We start from the raw sequence: 19,613 nt of genomic DNA, 5'->3' as shown, positions 1-19,613 counted from the left end.
TATGGGCCCTGCAGAATGACAGCCCATACCAGCTGAGGATTTCTTACCAGCGAGGTCCAACGTCCTATCCACGAAGATGACAGAGGCCTTGCTGGTGGCTGTCCTCCTCCTGTTTCTGGCTGAGGCGTAGCTTGCCAGCTCAGCGGCGACCACCCTGCTAAGGGCGCCCACAGCGAAGCTCTCCTCCCGCAGGCCCAGGGCGGTGAACAGAGAGTCGAGCTCACCCACCAGGGCTCGCACCGCCGCCCGCAGCTCGGCGGGCAGCGCACCCAGCCCGACCTCTGCGGGGCCGGGGCCGCCGGGGCCGGGCAGCGGCGGGAGGAGCGCTGCCAGGGCGGGCAGCAGGCAGAGCTCCGCCGAGACGGGCGCCAGGAGCGGCGGGCCCCGCAGCACCACCTCGGCGCAGCTGCCCTCGCCCATCCACCGCCGCAAGGTCTCCTCCAGCTCGGCCGCCCCGCCACCGTCCGCCTCGTCGCCGCACACCAGCACGCAGTGCCGCACCGCGCCCCGCTCCAGCACGCCGCGCACCGCGGCCGCCGCGCCGCCCCGCAGCGTCCCGCTCACCACGAACACGACGCAGGCCGCCCCCGCCGGTACCGCCGCCTCGGCGGACAGCGCGCTGACAGCCAGCGCCCCGGCCGCCAGCAGCTCGCCCGCCCCGCCGGCCCAGTGCAGCGCCTCGGCGGAGGGCGCGTCCATGAGGACGGCGGCGCGGTGCGCCCGGGCCAGCGCGGGCTCCCAGGCTCGGCGGCTCAGCTGCCGCAACACCTCCGGCACCGCCATGGCGGTGACAGCCACAACACGCCGCACGTGCCGGGCGCGCCGCCGGCGCCGCGCGATGGCGTAGCGGGCACGGGTTGGCTGCGCGCGCGCGGGGCGGGGCGCTGGCGGTGCCCGGCGGGCGCTGCAGCTGCCGGGGCTGCCCGGCCTGTGAGAGCCCCGCCTGCGGCGGGCGGCACCGCGGGTACGGCCGCTTCCCCGGCACTCGAGGTGCTCAGCGCCCGAGGGGCGAGACCTGCATCACTGCTCCCTGCCCTACTATTGCGTGTTTCTTGTGTTAGTGTTAACAAATGCTTTGGTGAATGAGCTGGCAACACGGAACACTCTTGCTCAGTATATGCGACTTTTCCCTGTACATTTAGAGACGTATGACAAATTATTTCAATTCCACTTTCCTCTTTAAAAGGCCTTGATCTCGAAATTAGTTTCAAAGCTAACGAGAAAAAGCGCCATAACAAGCACCCCAGTTTCTTCTCCCCAGAGAATGGATGGCCCGTTTGCAAATCTATGTTCCACACAGTACTCACTTGGGCAGCCTCCTTGGTACACAGCTGGGAAGACACCTTTTCTGACATAGCAGGATTTTCAGCATTAATAAAGGGAGAAAATACTTAATTAGTTCACCCTCCAGCTTAACTGCTCTTGTTAGGTCTCTTACAGATACAAATGGTTTCATAACACTGAAAAACATGAGTAACACCGAATTCACTATATTTCCAGTAATTAAATCAGATCCTTCCCTTTTAGTGTTCTCCACTGACATTGATACTCAGATGCATTGTTCCCTTTCTTTGTGCTGTTCTAGCACCAATCTGTTATTTTAACCTTAGGGCATACAGCCTCATGATGCTAGAAAAATATGTAAGTTAACACCCTTCTTGACTGTTTTGATTCGAAAAATGAACACTAAGAAAGGATGTGGGATAATTAAAACTGGGCCCCTGAGTTTATAAAAGAGTAGAATTATCCTTCTCTCAGACTGAATTACCTCAGAGATTATGCATCTCTGAGTTTTTGCTTTATGGTTGAATGCCAAAGACAAAATCTAGATAAATTATGGCTTGCCCAACAATTTAAAAGGGGTTTTTTACTTTTCAAACCATTTTAAAAAAGGGGGGGGGTGGTGAGCGCTGACCTCTTTTAAAAGGTTGAGAGGTATTTTTCAGATATTATTGTCAAAACATCAGATGCTTTAAGAAAGCTAATAGTTTTTTACTTTATTAATACTGTATAGATTACAACTAGTTCTGCATATGCCAGTGTTGAAAAAAACCAAAAATTACTTGCTTGAAGACAAAATGAAGTTCAGAGCACAATGTTTAAATTATGGAACAAAATTATCTAAGTAGTTTTTACAGCTTATTTTATCCCTTGTGCAAGGTGACAACTACTGTGTCAGAAGAAGAACTGTACTACTAAAGGGTTCCCATAAACTGGGTATCTTTTTGTGGGTGTAATGTGTGAGTGAAGATGGTGATGCAGCTTGCAATGATGCAGTCTGTCTTCAGTCTTTCAGCTACTCAAAGCCTTAGAAGAAACAGTTTTTACAGGCCACAGTTGCTCAAAGTGGGTTTTTTTCCATCACCACCAGCTCTCTGTGATTTGTCTTTAGAGGTCTGTGCAATGAAAACTGTTTGGATGGTCTGCATAAAAGTATTTTAAGATATTTTTTTGTTCTTAGCCTACTCTTGTTGCGGTTTCCTTCCTTCCTTCCTTCCTTCCTTCCTTCCTTCCTTCCTTCCTTCCTTCCTTCCTTCCTTCCTTCCTCCCTCCCTCCCTCCCTCCCTCAATTGTGTTAAATGGCAAAGTCAACAAAACAGGAATGACAATTCAGACACATCAGACACATGTCTATGAAGAGGTACTACATATACACATTTGTCTCATGAGAAACAAGTGACTCAATGGTGAAAAACCATATGCTGACTCCACAACTATTTGCATAAAAAATGAAATAGAAAGATGAAAACCTACCCAATTACACCAAATAATTAGTTACCTGTGCACAATACTCAGACATTTAATTTTAGGTGAAAAAAATTTTGAGTGGGCTGGTTGTTCATGTGAACTCCAGTGAAATATCATGCTGTATATGAAACTTTCAAACAAGGTTCTCTGTGCAGGCAATTCAAATAAGCTCCCCTCACTGAGAGTTGTGTTTATGTTACAGTCAAGTCCTCTAGTCTTGATTTTTCCCAAAGTGACCTGCTGTGAAAAAGCAGGTCCCTGTTTTAGTTTTCACATACATCCTGAAACACCACAAGCTCCATTTGTACACACAACTGGTTGGAACTTATTTGGACAGTTGTTGGTACTTAACCTTTCTAATGCATCTTGAAGTTGTCTAGCATTCACAGATGTAAGGTGAGCAAATCACCAGGAAAAATGGCTCACTACTCCCCACCGCTTTTAAAATAGAATTGATGAAATTCATATAAACACTTCGAACATAGAAACACGTTGGAACACTCACAGCACACTACAAATGTTAAATCCTTACTGTACCTAAAAACAAAGTCAGGAAATTTGTGGAGGGAAAAAAAAAATCTATGGAGAGTTGTTAAACCTAAAATACTAGTGTCCAGCTGGGATAGTCCCTGAGCCGAGGGACAGTACTAGCAGAGGCAGCGGCGTGTTTACCCCGCGGTTACGCTCCCTCAGCAGCTGCCATCAGCCGCCAGTAGATGCACGGCACTGGAGTGTACGTGTGTTTAGCCAAGTCCTGCTTCTGGAGATAGGCAAGGATGTTCTCGAGGGGATCGCCATGCTGCCGGTGAGCCCTGCTGAGGGGACGGACGGGCGTCCAGGGACGCAGGAGAGCACAAGGACCGCCGAGAGCAAACGGCAGCCAGAGGAAGGGAAGGCGGCTCTCGCAGCGCGCCTCGGGAGAGCGGCGAAAGCACAGCCGCGGTGAGTGGTCGCGCACGGACGGTGCCCGGCCGGCTCGGCGGGGAGGGCAGTCCTGGGGCCGGGCTCGGCCGGGCCGCCCCCCGCAGCCCGTGCCCGGGGCGCCGCGGGGCCGGGCCGGGCCCGCTTCCTGTGCGTGTCACTCACGCGGGGGGAGGGGAAGCGCCGGGCGGCGGCGGCGGCGGATCCTCCGCGAGAGGCCGCGTTGGGCGTTCGCAGCAGCCCGCCCGTGCACCGCTTGGCCGCGGCCCGAGGCGCCGGGGGAGCTCGGGGGCGGCGCGGCGAGGCGGCCGGCGGAGGGAGGCGCTGCCGGGGCTGGGCCCGCGCGTCCCGCGGGAGGCGGCCATGTCTACCGGCGAGGCGGAGCGGCTGTCGGCGGACGCCGATGGGGCCGCCGGGGACGAGGAGGAGGAGTGGCTCTATGGCGGTACGGACCTTCCCCGACCCCCGTGCCCAGCCCGCCTCCCCAGCGGGCCGGCCCGGCGCCGCCGCGGCGGGGGGGCCGTGCGAGGGTGCGCAGGCCGCGGCGTGAGCCGCCTCTCCGGGCCGCTGAACAAGGTCCCCGGTCCCGCCGCCCCCGTGGCTGCTCAGCCCCCTCTCTCCTCCCGGCCAGCCCCCCGGTAGCGACGGCTCCCGGCCCCTTCCCTTCCCCGGTCTCCGCTGCCGGTGCCGCGGGCCCTCAGCCCGGGCCGCGCAGGCCGAGGCGTGCTGGGCCTCAGCAGCGGGAGCCCCGCGTGGTGTCCCTGCCCCACAGGCACCCCTGGGGCCACCGAGCTCTCCCTGGTGCTCTCCTGACCGAGTTCCCGGCGTTTAAATACTGAAAGAGGCTTAACCTTTTATTTATTAACTTTTTATACAACTTTAGGGACTATCTTTACGTTTAGATATTAATGAAACATATAAACTATACCTTGCCCATGTGGTGGACCTGTCAGTGCAGAGCACTGTAATTGCTTAGGGGTCTGCTCGACTGATTTCACAACTGAAATGTTAAGAATATGTCTCAATAGTCAATATGTCTCTGAAGACTTGCCTAATATTCTACATCCCAAGATAATCTGTCACAGTTGATACCCTAGGGATGTTATTCTTAAATATTGTGTTTCTTTTCTCTTATGGTAGATGAAAATGAAGCAGAGAGACCAGAGGAAGAAAAATCTAGGTGAGTATCCTGACAACTGGAAGCCCTGTAGTGTGGCTGCATAAAACCTGTGTTCACTACGTTCTTCTTCCCAGCTCCTAACAACTTCCAAAGGTGGTAGGACCTGAACCCACTCTGGTGTCTTTGAAAATATCCTTAAGATAGTATATTTGGACTTCGCTTTTGTTTGAAATGGCTGTACCTGTGAAATTGGGTCACTTAAGTATGAAAGTTAATTTAGCTGTATGGACAGCAATAACCACTCACAAAAACAGGAATACAAGGAAGCAGTGGAAGATTACCAGGTAGTTTGATGTACAGATCACATCTGCTTAGGCTTGCAGGGTTAGCATGGTTGGGGTTTTTTTTTGACCAGTAAGACAGGATTTCAAAGAAAGAGAAACTTAGGAAAGCTTTGGAAATATTTGAGGGGAACCTGATTGAGTTACAAAGAGCTGTATGAGGGCACAAAGATGCTCCCTTGAAAATCTAACAAAGTTAATGGAGATTAGTAATGAAGACTGACTGGAAAAGAGAATCAGTCACTTGTGCCAAATGAAGAAAATTCTCATAATTGGTAAAAGATGGAAATTATTGATGGTCAAGGTATATTAAACAAATAAAGGGAAAATCAATTTGTGAAAACATACATTGTTATTTTCTACAGATGTTTCCATTTTTTCAGTGAGAACTCTTACATTTGGTTAGCCTTAGTGGACTGCTTGTTTGTAAGCTTGCTCAGTTGCTCTTTTGAACTCATGTCAACTTTGACAAGCACAGAATGACAAAGCAGTAATTACCTCCTCCACATGACTGTATATGATATCATTGTGAAGCAGCTAGAGGTGTGATTATTTGATTCCCATTATTTCTGTAGTATAAGGAACAGAGTTGTTTTTTTTAATTTTTTCCATGTTACTTAACAGGTTTTTAGGCCTCTCTTGCATTTGTCTTGAATCCTGTCTCTTCCAGGACAAAGAATTCTAGTTATTTATTTGCTCTTTATTTAGAAGCTATTCCATATCAGTTGATTCCTTATGTTCACTTACCTTTTCTTGACCTGGCATGTTTGTCACTACTACTGTTACTTAGGAAAATTACTTGCATGGAGGCCAAAATGAACTTGAGAAGCAATGTACTCCAGTTTTTGGTCAATAGCGTCTAGCTCGGCGTTTGGCTGTCGCAGTGCATAGTTTTGGACAAAAAGCATAAAAAATACTTACTCATCTTAAGAGTTGTGTTTGGAGCTGTAGAAGGATGGGGACAGTTCAGCTGTTTAAAGTTTTGGTCTCTAACCTCTCAGGTTGGCGTTGTTTGTATATACAGAAATTGTGATGTGTTATTCAGGTTCTGTACCTAGATTGTCATGTTACCAGGTGATGAAGTGAAATGATCAAGCTTGAATCCTGAGGCAATAGCTGGGCTGTATTGTCTGCAACACTCATGGGTGTGCTGCCAACAGAGTATGGGGTTAGATTCATTCCCTTCAATAAAAATTGGCAATTGCACACTGTTTCAGAAATACCTTTTCAGTGAAAGAATATTGTTTCTAGATGGCTCCCTGCTTACTTTGCTATTTGTGGTGCAGCATCCTAACAGCTAATGGGACTGTGGAAGGTAAAATATTACTGTGTAGGAAACAGCCCAGTAGGCTCAGTGAGACAGCTCATTTGCCTGGATGTCACAGTACTCATCCTTTCAGACGGACCAGTATAAAATTTTTATGGTTCTCGGTCTACAGATAATATAATTGAATTAGTCATTGCATTGTAACTATTCCATATGGTAGGAGAAATTTTGACAATGCTGATGTGGGAATTCTGTTTCAGTGAAACATTACCTGTGGGTGTTTAAATGCTTTTTTTTCCATTATGTCTTTGAAAAGTGTCAGTCTGCAGGGAAAAAAAAAAACCAAACAACTTATTTTCCCTTCATATGTTACAAAATATTTCAGTTGATTTCAAGGGAAGATCCAAGTGTAGTGCCTCATTGCTTCCAACAATTCTGCAAACATCCAGTTAGTATGATTTATGATAGCTTAATATTGCTAATATAGAGTTATATTCATCTCAGTTTTTTTTAATAAGTCAGCTTGTTTTTTAGTTAATGCCAAAGACAACTGGAGCTTTGGCTTTTCATCTGGAATGATGAAGCAAAGCTTTTTTTCATCATTAGCTGATACCTGTGGGATAGCATGTGCATAAATAAATACCTAGTTTCACCTTTTCCTGTTTGTTTTTAAGTGTTCCACCCCCACCTGGAAGTGAAGAGGAAGCTGCAGAAAATGGCGTTGTGAAAACGGTAGTTTTAAACGTGTTTTTGAAATTGTGTTTTAAAGTGTTTTGATTTAATGACTTGCTGGGAATCCATAATTTGACTAGGACTTATATTTAAATGAATTAATGCCTAAGTGTGCACCTTTTTTTTTCTAAAATGTGTTTGTGAACTGCAGAAACTGTAGAAACTGCTAAATTAGGATATCAAATTTCCAGTTAAGTCCAATTTTTAAATCTAATTTACAGAAAATAAATAAATAGTACTCCCAGGTTTTTTGGGGGGACAGAAAGACAGTGCTTGAAGACGCCTCTCTTTTCTCAGAGACATCCTTTTCAAAATGATGATTTGTTTTTTCTCAGTGATGAGAAAATAAAGTCATCTGATAATTTTTCTTATTTTGGATATGGTAGACAAGCAGAATTTGCAAAACTATGTGAAAGTGTGAACCAAGAGGTGAATTACACATGCCTTTCAGTGGCAATGTAACACTTGTTTTGTAGTCGTCTTCAATGTTGAGTATGTCTGATAACATCACTGTTAGTATGATGAAGAAAAGGACCAAGAAATTACATTTACAGTTGCTGAGTTAAAGGATTCAGGTTACCATGAATGGGAAAAATTAAGGTGTGAGAAGTTCTATGATAAAATTGTAGTTTTACTTCAGTGGGATTTTTTGACTTATATACTGCAAGAAATAACTTTAAATTATGTAGAAACTGTTATTGAGATATTTGTGCAAGTTTCAAGGACTGGCCTCTTAATGGAGTGCTTTTTTTACAGTAACTCTTACACTTTATTTATGAAAGGCATTACAGTGTATTTAAATTGGGGGAAAAGTTATTAAAACTTCAAAACCTATTTCAGTTGTTTAAAACTGAAAAGCTACTTAAAGTGCATCAAAAAGGTGTTTGTATTTCTGGAAATCCTTATAGGCTTCGTTTTCTTCTACTTGCATATTTTAAAAATTTTTTTATATATATATAGCCTGGCATTGTTAGGTTATCATTAGAACATCTCCACAAAATTGAGAACTTAAGGGTAAATGGTGTCCATGAATGTTCAGCAACAGCTTAGAAAAATGGATGTTGTTCAAGTTTGTTGAATATTTCTGGTGAATATTTTTGTGGGGAGGGAACTAAAAAATCACTGATTATAAGTGAAGTGGGTTTTGGTTGAAAAGGTACATTGTCCAGACAAAATTTTATTTCCTGTTTGATGCCTTTGTAGTGGCATCTGTGTAGGTTGCCTGATGAGTGATGAATTTGCACTTTTCAGCCATGTGGAGTTGAAAGACTGTCTTCAGCTGTCATTTACAGAATATCCATACTGATCTAGAGTTGCCCCATCTTCCCTACCCCAAGAATAGACTCTTCATCATTATGAAATTATATTAATGTTGTGTAGAAAGGATGAACTGCATCCCAACATCTTGCCTTCTAAGAAGCTGTTGATTTTTGTTGATTTTTTTATGTACATGGCAACTTAATAGATGGTAGAGTAGACCAGGGCTGAAACCCAGCTGTGCATGGATAACTGCAGGCTGCTAGGGCACAATCAGCTTGGCTTCCATGAGCTCAGCCTCTTGCTGAAGGAATCCAGTATGTGAATAAGGATGATTTGGTTGGAAAAGTTCACTTGGATTCCACAAAGTTTTTGAAGAAGTTCCTCACCAAAGGATTTTTAAAAACTGTGCAGTTACAGAATGAGTCCTATGTGGGTAACTGATTTTAGCTGGTTTCTAATAGATAGAAAACACAGGGTAGAAGTCAAGGTTCTATTTCACAGTAATGGAAAGTCACCTCCAGGGAGGATTCCCTGGAATTTTGTGCTTAACCTGTGCTGTTTAATGTATTTACTTGGAAAAGAGCCAAGTTGTGAAATTAGGAGTTTTCTGATGATACAAAGTTAATCAAGACAGTGAGATCAAGGTCTAAGAACTGACTGGTTAACACATGGTTATTGAATTCTGCATAAAAAAAGAAGAGTGAAGTTCATTGGGAGGAAAAAAACAGATCTACAAATAAAATGGTCGGAAGTGATCATTACTATGTAGTAGGGACATGTTTAGTGCTTGTCTGGAGCCTAAAAAGCTCAGTGTATCATACGGCATACAGCATGCTCTCATATCTGATTTTTCAGTCTGTTTGCTGAAATGTGTCAAGTATTTTATGTTGCTCACTTACGTGAGGAACTAAATAGATTTCTCCAGTGTTCATCATCAGCTGGGAAAACATTTACTTGAGTTAAGCTGAATATATAATTGATGATGGGAAGAAGTTAGTCTTCCATATCTTTTAGTCCTTTTCTGAATGACAATGTAAGAATAGAACCAGTGTGTATGAGCTAGATAGCAGGAAGGAGGATATTAAATAGTGGAAACTCTTTTATGCTTGAGAAACTGAACCTAGTATTAAAGACACTTCTCTATTTTGATCCAGATACTTGTAACCTCCTAAATTTGCTGTTAATGCTACTCAATTCTAATGTCTAGGAAGAGGAGCATTTTCTTCTTTCAGAGATTTCTAGAATGGATGGTTTTGTCTGGATTGTGTTTCCATTGCGAAGGTAAGTGACTGCTTTTTGTCTAAGCAATGACTTTTTCTTTTATAGAAGGTGGCAGAGGCTGAGGATGACAGTGATAGTGATAGTGATGATGATGAAGATGATGTTCAAGTCACCATAGGGGATATTAAGACAGGAGCTCCACAGTTTAGGTAAGTTATTTGCAAACATTAACTAAGGAAACATTTGAGATTGTTTAATTATAAATGCAGTCTCTTAATGCTTGTCATTTATTTGCCTTTTCATATTTATATTTTTAATATTTTTTTATCTTTTCCAAATATTTGTCATTTAATACTTGCCAAAAATGTCAGATTGTGTGCACAATTACTGTCAATTAAGAACTTTGTTAGCTCTTTAACAATGTTTTGTATGATGCAGTGGCTTGAAAACAAGTGAAATGAAATCAGTGGAGTACAAGGAAGAGTTTTAAATAAGTTTAAATTGTGTTTTCAGATTTTGAGAAATAATTGTATTAAGTTTGTAAAGGAGTGAGTTGTTTCTTATTAGGGAATGGCTATGTTATGTAGCATTTTTGGGGTCATCACTGTGGCAGTGGCATTTTGCTTGCAAAGGATAGAATGGCAACAACATGAGAAGTGTTTGTCCTTCATCCTGTTTGTAGAGGATACAGTTCTAATTAGACCTTCTAATTAGTTTCAATCCCTACTGATGTTCTCAAATAAGATTCTAATGTATTTAAAGATGAAGCTGTGAGTCTCTGGAGATTATTTCTCATGATCATTGTTTGGGCATTTATACCCATCTTGCTACTTTTATTGCCCCGTATTCCTTCTGGCCTTGAAAAAGGGCTTATTTTTTACTGAACACTTTCGTACAGTGCTAATTTTACCCCAAATGATGAAGTAATATTTTTCATTGAATGGAAATTTTTTTGAGGAACGTGGTTTGCTTGTTTTTCTTGGCAATGCCAATATTTTTATGCTTATTAAAACCTGAGTTACTAGGGTGCCATTTCGTAAATTATGACAGGTCGTCAGGTAGGTCTGACTCATGTATATCATGTTTTTAACTTTAGAATGCAGGTGGTTTACTCCTGTTTGAAACATAGTATTTTTAAACTTTCAGTACTTCATGTTCTAAAATAATGTGCAAATGAATGTAATAGAAAAAGCGCCAGTTCTTTCAGTTCTTTATTTTTCTGCTTTCAGTAGCTTGCTGTATTCTTGTGGTCTAGGCAGTGGCTTCAAACTTTGTGGTACTAAAGCAAAACTAGATTTATATTCTCAGTGGATTTGCTGATGCTCTTTCCATGTATGCAGGAAACAATGAGCAGGTGATCCTAAATCTAATTAGAGCAGAAAGTTGTATATAGAAATGCCTGTCTTCTGAAAAATCTTCTTTTTTGGGTGAATTAGACAGAAAGTTTACAGAAGGGCAGAAACCTAAAACAAACTGAACATTGTTGTACATTTTAACTGCAGTAGAACAAGTCTGTTTTATAGGATTAAATGGTTTTTCATATAGTAGTCAACCGCAGTTTAAAAAACCTGATGGATTTGTTTCACAAAATCATGCACAAATACAGTGTGGCAGATCAGAAGGTTAAATGTTTTGTGTCAGTTTTATGCTGTTGCAGTACTTGAAAGAAAACTAGCACCGCATGGAAGTGGATACTGTAAACTATACCCTGACCTTCTAATTATATGCAAATCTCATTAGGTATATGGGTCACCTGTGAGGATAAGTTACATTACACACAAATGGTAGGGAGAGCTAGCTCTTAATGTTACAAATGAACAATACTGTAATTCTTAAGGTAGTTAGATCTATTCAGTAGTTAGATTTCCAAGTGCATTTTTCTGAAGAAAGCTCTCAAGTATTTTAGAAAGTGAAAAATCACATACTTTTCTGTTGATCACAAGAATGGATGATTACTAGTACATTGAAACAGCACTTCAATAATTTAGAGAAATGCTTGTATTTTCCACTTCTGTACAGATTAAATGGAATGATTATGAAAAGAGAAAATGATCCATCTAAACCCTTCCCTTTTTTTTAATTTATTTTGTTTTTACTCTAATCCCCAGACTGTCATCTGTATCCCTAAATGAACTGCATTTTTCCCTTCTCTCTCTTCTTCTGGTTCTGTCCATTCTTGTTTCTATCAAGGTCTTTATCCTTTCAACTCAGGAAGAGTGACTGGGACTTGCTTCACTACTGTTTATTAGTTGGAGAAGTTGCTACTGAGCATAGAAAGGTACTCTCTCTTCCTCCTAGGCTGATCTCTTTACTTTTACAGTTATCAGCTTGGAAAGCTAGAGATTCAGGATGGTGATTGAGCCTGGGTCCAATATGTTGCTGGATCTAGCTATCTCTTGTTTTGTGTTTTCTTCTGATTTAAAAGTTTTCTTTGTCTAATTCTTTTTTTTTGTTAATTTCTTGAAGTTATGGAGCAGCACCTGTAAATCTCAATATTAAGGCAGGAGGACGAGCTTATGGATCTTCTGGTAAGAAAATTTACACAGTAATATTAGTTAAAAAACCCCAAATAGATATTGTTTTGAATTAAGGAAATAATTGTTTCTTTTAAAACTTCTTGATAAAATTTTCTGGCTTTTAATTTATTTTTTATTTTTCTAAGTGCAATGATACTGATAAAATTCCATTTGGTAGAGACAGAAGGCTCTAACTAACTTTTCTTCACAGGTGCAAAAGTTAAGGGACTGGATCTAGATGCACCAGGGAGCATTAATGGTGTGCCACTTCTGGAAGTAGATTTAGATTCTTTTGAAGATAAACCTTGGAGAAAGCCAGGTAATGTCTGGTTTATGTTCACTGATACATAGGTGTTCAGTAGGTTATTTTGATAGTGATTCTTGTTGACTGCATGTAGATGCCATCTTACCTATCCCTCAGAGGTACTGTGCAGCATACTTTGGAAAAAGCAGCTGTGTTACTTGTTTCCTTCCTGCTGTGCCACAGCGTGCTTGGGTGTGCCATGTTAGTATGCATCCCCATCACATGTCAGGAGAAAGTGATAGGCCATTTTTTTTAATACATGTGTATCCTGAGCTCTCCTTGGAAATCTGTGTTCCTGTGGAGATTACTGCCATTGTTCTGTGCCATGGAACATGAGATAAAGCAAAATGTGGAAAACAGTTTTGGCCGGTGTTAGCATGAAGAATGGTGAAATGTAACTGCCTGTGCTAGGTTGTGTTCATGCTTAGACATTCATGAGCTTTGAATAAGAAACTGGGACTTGCTGCAAAGACTTTCCATGAGTCTCCTCTCTATTGTCTCGTTGGCTCAAGTGATTTGTCCGAACTTTTCTAATTTTACCAGTGTTGATTTGGTTTTTTAGTACCAGTACATCTTGCTGCTGCATATAGGTTTTTTCTTGTGTTTGTATATTGCTATAGTAGTACAAATAGTGTCTCCAAAATGGAAGAAAAGAGAAGCCTTTGATGATTATCTGGTGTTTGAAATGTTAGCTGTATTAAATATATTCTCGGCATTTGAGTTACAACTGTTCTCTCTTACCCTAAAAATACTTCATGGCATCTAATGAAACTAGGAGCGAAAACAAAGTGAGAAGTCAAATACAGAACAAGCAAAACAAAAGGGAGCGGTTCTTCACTGAACATAAAGCAAATCTATAGATCTTATATTTATCTTGGTGTAAAGATATGGGGGATTACAATATCCCATGATATTCTCACCCTTGGTCCCCACGTCATGATGCTAGGCAAGTTAGTATTTCTGACTAAATTTTAATGGGTTTACAATCTTAACAATGAATACTCTGTCTATTGATGAATTGTACATTTCAGTTGCGCTTTTTAGATCAATACCTAATCAGTTTCCATGCTCTGAGTAGAGGTGAATATATGTTTAGTGGAGGAAGGATGAACTTTGTAATGTCCTAAAAAACCTATGCTTCTCTACTTAAAGGGGCTGATCTCTCAGATTATTTTAACTATGGCTTCAATGAAGATACCTGGAAAGCTTACTGTGAAAAACAAAAGAGAATACGAATGGGTCTTGAAATTTTGCCAGTTACCTCAACCACAAATAAAATTACGGTAAATAGTGCTTTCTTTGTATTGTACATGTTGGTTTTTTTTCCCTGTAAAACTGCTTGTGTGTCATAAGCTTCTTCTGCCCAGTTCAGTACATTTGTTAGAGTTTGCATCTGACTCCCTTCCCTGAACCTTGAGTGTTACTGTGTTGCTTCACTGGCAGTTTGTGTGGATAGTGTGACAGACAGCTACAGCTAGATTGCATCTGTACCTTTATTGAGACTGTGGCCCATAATTTAAGAATTGTGTGGTATCTTAATGGGCAATGTGTTATTTAACTTAGGCTGAAGACAAAGCTATGGAACTAAGACCAAGTGCAGAGATTCTCGATGGCAGATACCATCTTTTAAAGGTGAATTTTAGTAAAATTTTGTTGGTTGCTCTCATTTTTCTTGGGTATTGCTTCCCATGCCAGCCCAGACTGATAGAAGAACAACTGATATGGACGCAGCCATCATTTCATATTCTCATCCTACATCAGTGACGTTCTGTGTTTGTCACAAAATGTGGATTAAAAAGTGTTGCTTTGTTCATCACTCTTCTACAAGCATGTGAGTTAGTGGCCTGGTGAACTAACGAATTTCCCAGTGAAATTAATTTTTCTTGATGTGATGGTTAATTTGTAGTTGTAGTGTGTTCGTTTGTGCAGATTAAAGGATTTTTGCAGATGTGGTGGGGAAACTTTTGTAGATTATGGCATGTTTGTTTTTTCTGTGGCATTGTAGCTCTTACTACAGTGTTTTTTAACAGTTTCTTGACAGCTCTGATATGAAAATCAGTCTTCCGTATTTTCGTGTTGCCCTTCTGGGTTTTGCTGACAATTAATCGAGTTACGTATAATAATTTTTCCATTCAGAAATGCTGGTTTTCAGAGAATAGAAAGACCTACATGACAGCATTTAATATAATTTATTTATTTTACCTATTCTTAATAAGTAGTCATTTTTGTTCTTGAGCTGTCTTTGAAGTGACTTGGAACGGTTTCTTTCTGTGTACTCCTGTCAATTGCGGATACAGAACTTCCAGTTGCAGATGGGTGTTTTTCTCGTATGTGCTACTTGAGGATAATCAATTATTTTGAATTTATTGTAGCAAGAATGGATCAGTAGGTTTCTGGGGCTTTATACCTTTCTTAGTTATCATTATAATAGTACTGTGGGACAGTAGAAACAGTGGATAGTAGGAGTTACAATTTGCAACTGACTGTAATCTCAAACTTTTCTGAAATGTTCTGAAGGAAAAAGGTTAAGTAGTCCAACCCAAAACTTCCCCCATTTCCAGCTCAGTACTGACGCTGGTGATCAAATCGTACGGGTAATAATGGTGTTGTAAGAGTTTGTCATGTTTTAAAAGGAGTTTACATGTAATTATTAATTTCATTAACTTTTTTCCCTTCTCTTCTGAAACACTCATGTAATTTCCGTTATATTTACATGTAATTTATATTAATCTCCTGTAACTAGCAAGAACGTCTCCTACATTTTCCAATTGCTCATTAATTTGTAGAAGTCTTTTTCAGATAAAAACTTTGACCCTTTCCCCTCATATTTCTGGATAGGAAATATTAAGTCAATTTTTAATGACTTTTAACTATTTATGTGCATTTTTGTGGATTGGGAAAAAATGTGCCCAGGTTTAGAAGTGAGGTTCTGCAGTAACATAGTAGTTCACTTGCCTACAAGCTGTGAGATCACAGGCTTATACAAGGTTATGGCCTGAGTGAACTAGCTACATAGAGTGGTATAGCTGGTACAGTGGGAGTGACTTTAAAAATTGAATCACTGTATATTTGTCTTTAAGAGAAACCTATGCAGGTTTTTCCTTCACATGTTGCTGCTGCTGAAGTAAAACAATATTTGATGTACTTGAACCAAAGGTTTTGTATAGCTTTAATAAAAGCAGTGTCTGGAATTTTGCAGTACTTCAGCAACAGCAGGGTGTTTCTGAAGTATTCAGTCTGAACTAATAAAAAGTCTTTTGCAGTTTGCACAACCCAGAGTATGAGATGACTTCCTGGTATGACTAAGAAATTCAGTGGTTACTAGATCTCACGATCAGTGAGGGAGGTGGAGAATCCATTCAAGTTTCTTGTCTTATGGTTTGCTGGTAGTGGATAGCAGGCTTGTTAGATATCTCTCTTAAGATTATAATTTTTTTTTTTTGTAAGTGTCCTTTTAAAAATCAAGATGTAATTTGGTTCATACAGGAAATTCTTCAAGAAAATTAGTTTGGTCTGTTCACATACAAATGAAATGCTTGGAAAATAAATATTTAAGCTGTCTAATCTTCTATAATAATTCATTCTCTGGCATATTGATTCTTACATATATGTCACACACAGTACTTAAGTAATACACCAATACAAAATACATAATTTTGCTAGTTGTGCAGAGGTGAGAGTTTTTGAAATTCTGAATAAAGTTGTACTTTCATTTGGTATTAGCTGTGTGTTTGTTGAGTGTTGGAGCTACTGCACTTGTAAGGATAAACTAATGATGAAACATTATTTTGAAGGTACAGCAAGGCAGAACTGGAAATCTGGAGAAAGAGTTGGCAGTGCAGTCAACCAAACCTGATTTCACATCTCCTCCTGCCTTATTCAAATCAGGAATTCCAACAAACAGGTCAGTTGGCTGTAACACATGACCAAAGAACTCTTTCTACTGTTACCTCTATGTCTTTGAAGTTTACAATTTTCGTAGGAAAAAAAAGGAAAATATGTTTCTGTAACAGGTAAAAAGAAGGGTAGAGATATCCTTATCGTATTTAGCATAATCACACATGAATACTATGCTACCTTCTTGGCTCTTTGCAAAAAAGTAGAAGGAAAGGGGAGAAAAACAAGCAGGACCAAGTAACAAGACAGTTACAAAAATCCACTTGTTGATGTATGTCTCTGTGTTTTCTGTTTATAATTAAATTTGCCATCATAATATTTCTGGTTAGGGTCCTTATGAGTATTAATTAACTTTTTTTTTTAGTTAAACAAGATGGAATCTGACAGCTATGACTTTTAACAAGTGGAGGAATTCCTGGAACCTTGTCTCTTTCCTGCAAGGCAGCTTTGGTTTCTCCATATTTGAATATTTTATTGTACTTTCTTTGAAATTAGAGAAAGTATTTCATTACTGAGCTCCTTCTCCCAGCCCTAGGCTTTAAGAAGTTCTGTCTTCTGTATCTAAGCCACTGCTGTTTGATATCTGGCACTTGGCTTAGGATGAATCCATGCTTCTGCTTTACTTTAGTTATTTAGCAATCCTGTTCAGAAGTTTTCGTTCTGTGCAAATTAAAAGCCCTTATATTACATCATATTACAAACAATGGTAAGAAAGGTAGAACAGGTTGTTCATTGGACACTTTGGCTGTCAGCCATTAAAGATGGGGAGCTATGACCCATCTTTAGCACTGCATCCATAAGTACCTTGACTAATTTAGAGGCACTTGTGTTCAGTTATTCCATCCTGTAAGAGTCAGTTCAACACCCAAATGTATTTTTCTTGGGCGGGGGGGTGGGGGGCAGGAGGAAGTCAATCATAGCCTTGCCTGCGCTTTTCTTTCGCTTCTAGAATATTCCTTCTGGTAGCCTAATTTTTTCTCTGAGGTATCAGGTTATGCTGCTCTGTGTTTAGTGGATTTCAGTTCTTTTTTTCTGTTTTTCTTTGTCACAAAAATGAGAAGAATTTTCCAAACTTTGTGCTAACCCTGTAGCTATTTTTAAAATTTTCTTTTCTGAATTGCTTTTAATGTATGATTTATTGTAACAGAGTTCTTAAGCTGGAATGTATTGTTCACAGGGTAAGGATTCCAAATCTATATCTAGAATAGGTTTTATTTCAAGATTTCAATTCTTTGTTCATATCAGTGGTGGACAGAAAACCTCTAAAATACTTTCGGAAGTAATTAACGACCAGAATATTAAAATGTAGTCAAGTTGAAAGTTGTAGAAAAAATGCATGGTGTAGATTATTTAGTTGTGAAATTAGGAAATTTGCAGTTGTGATGACTGTGTCACTTTGTGACATTTATTTTGATGTATCACATTGTGGCATATCACTTTGACAATTGTATCGCTTGTGCATTCCAGTGGGTAGAATAGGTTGTTTTGTATGTATTTAGTGTGAATACTGTAATTGTAAGTTGTTACAATAACAAAACTGACATCTTACCTTCTTTAATAACTGCTTCCATGGATACACTTACTTAAAATATATTAATCTGTGAAAAAAGGTATTTCTACCAAGTGGTCAGAAGAGATTTTGAAAGAAAACTGTATGTTCAGAAGTCTGAGTAGCTCAATGAGTATATATATTGAGTATATGAGAATACATATTAGCTGTACGGATTATATATATTTCTACTTTAATGACTTATCCATAATGTATCTACTATTTTCTGTTTCTAAGTGCCTGTATTATTAACTTCTGTATAACCAGACGGTGTTTTATGGGGTTGGACTAATTTCTTCCTTTAGTTAAAGAGTTTATTTTAGGTAGGCAGAAAATTTTCAGCAATGTAGCTCTTCAGTAATTTAAAATAATTGCCTTTATGCCATGTGGCATTTGCAATAGCCTTGTTGAGAAATTGCTGGAAGATTTCCAGAGAAATTTCAGAGAAATTAGCCCATCAGTGCAGTGGGCTATTTATCAGCTTCATCTGTGCTTATGGCTTTCTGTAAACAGATTTTTTTATAGAAAATGGATTCTGATCTTTCATTTCCATGGAAAATACCACTTCAGCCTTGCAAGACTATGTGATGGAAACTAAGGTGTTATTTTGAAAATAAGTGGGTTTTTATACAAATGGTTTCTTTAGTAAGTCTGTTTGGTTCTTACTCATATCAGTTAGTGGTGAGCTCAGCAAAGTTGAGGCTGTCTGCAAGAGGAGGAAAATAAAACATGAAATACATAAGCAAAACAAGAAAGAATAAATATTGAAGCATATTATAATTCCATACATATTAGACTATACTATAAGTCTACTGAGCAAATGTGTTAGTCTGATTCTGAAGAGTCATATGGGGTGTTCCAAAAAGCAGCTTATTTATTTTATCTGTGGTAAGGATAAGGATTTTTGAAGCTATGAACTTGGAAAATAACTGGGTTTGTCTTCTTTTTTTCTTCTTTTTTCCCCCTTCTTTCTCTTTGCTCTGTAGAATCTTAAGGTGAGCTTGCCAAATGAGATTGAGTTATCTTCCTGAATTAATCACCATGGAAGTGGTATTCCTAGTGCAAATAGCTCATAAATAACCATTCTCTAATTAGAGTGAGATAACTCAGAGTTGCTGGAATGTTTCTTTCAAGCTACACTTTGTATGAACTCTGCTGTGGGTTCATGTGCATCCCACACGTGTGGCTTGCCTTTTTATGTTTCAGAGGATCCGTTGGGAATGCATCTGTATCCCAGGTGCCTTGATCACGTAAGGGACAGACCAAGCCCTTCCCTTTCTTTGCTTGCAGCACTGAGACAGTAACTGAGTCCTGCCTGCTACTTATCATGACTCTAGATAATGTCTAGGGAGTCGTGGAAGTTTCTCCTTGTGCCAGCTTGCTGTGACTTAATATTTGTGTGTGATTGCAGGTGTTATCTGCTGCCTCATTTGCAACTGAATCTATGCTTTCTCTTGTTCAATTTCAAGCTCTTTTAGTGAAATTCTCAATGCAGTCATTATTGCAATCTTGGAAATAGAGAATTTGTCAAGTTCCAGGTACGATGGCAAAATCCATCATTATGAAAAATATTATTCTGCCAGTTGTTGGGAAGAACAGTGGACATAACACTATACAGCATTATTTAAATAATAAATATAAAGTATAATTTCATTGAGATGGAGTAAACACAGGTATACACTTCAGAATCTAAAAAAACTAAGTAAAACTGTTTATTACAGTAAAATTGATGTCTAG

The 19,613-nt window shown here is 40.3% G+C and overlaps 2 protein-coding genes across 8 annotated transcripts in view; one reads left to right on the top strand and one right to left on the bottom strand.

Annotated features, from left to right (window-relative positions):
- SCFD2 (sec1 family domain containing 2) overlaps positions 1–800 on the bottom strand; it is a 186,257-nt gene extending 185,457 nt beyond the window's left edge. The window contains exon 1 of the mRNA XM_009101470.4: positions 48–800. Coding sequence (XP_009099718.4) covers positions 48–783 — 736 coding nt within the window. The 5' untranslated portion in view covers positions 784–800. The remainder of the gene's footprint in view (positions 1–47) is intronic.
- A 2,874-nt stretch (positions 801–3,674) lies between these two features.
- Positions 3,675–19,613, top strand: part of FIP1L1 (factor interacting with PAPOLA and CPSF1) — a 36,805-nt gene continuing 20,866 nt past the window's right edge. The window contains exons 1-9 of one of the 7 annotated variants that reach the window (XM_050973686.1): positions 3,675–3,690; positions 4,810–4,849; positions 7,072–7,129; positions 9,719–9,819; positions 12,077–12,138; positions 12,338–12,445; positions 13,583–13,713; positions 13,994–14,062; positions 16,225–16,334. In XM_050973686.1, the coding sequence (XP_050829643.1) occupies positions 13,666–13,713; positions 13,994–14,062; positions 16,225–16,334 (227 nt within the window). In that variant the 5' untranslated portion in view covers positions 3,675–3,690; positions 4,810–4,849; positions 7,072–7,129; ... (2 more) ...; positions 12,338–12,445; positions 13,583–13,665. Of the gene's footprint in view, positions 3,691–3,881; positions 4,115–4,809; positions 4,850–7,071; positions 7,130–9,715; positions 9,820–12,076; positions 12,139–12,337; positions 12,446–13,582; positions 13,714–13,993; positions 14,063–16,224; positions 16,335–19,613 lie in introns of those variants that run through there. The other 6 variants (XM_050973681.1, XM_050973682.1, XM_050973680.1 and 3 more) reach the window with 6 other exon arrangements.

This window comes from Serinus canaria, chromosome 4 (genome assembly GCF_022539315.1).
Source record: "Serinus canaria isolate serCan28SL12 chromosome 4, serCan2020, whole genome shotgun sequence".
Taxonomy (NCBI): Eukaryota; Metazoa; Chordata; class Aves; order Passeriformes; family Fringillidae; genus Serinus; species Serinus canaria.
The sequence above is the reverse complement of the archived record's forward strand: the minus strand, read 5'-3'. Positions and strand labels throughout refer to the sequence as shown.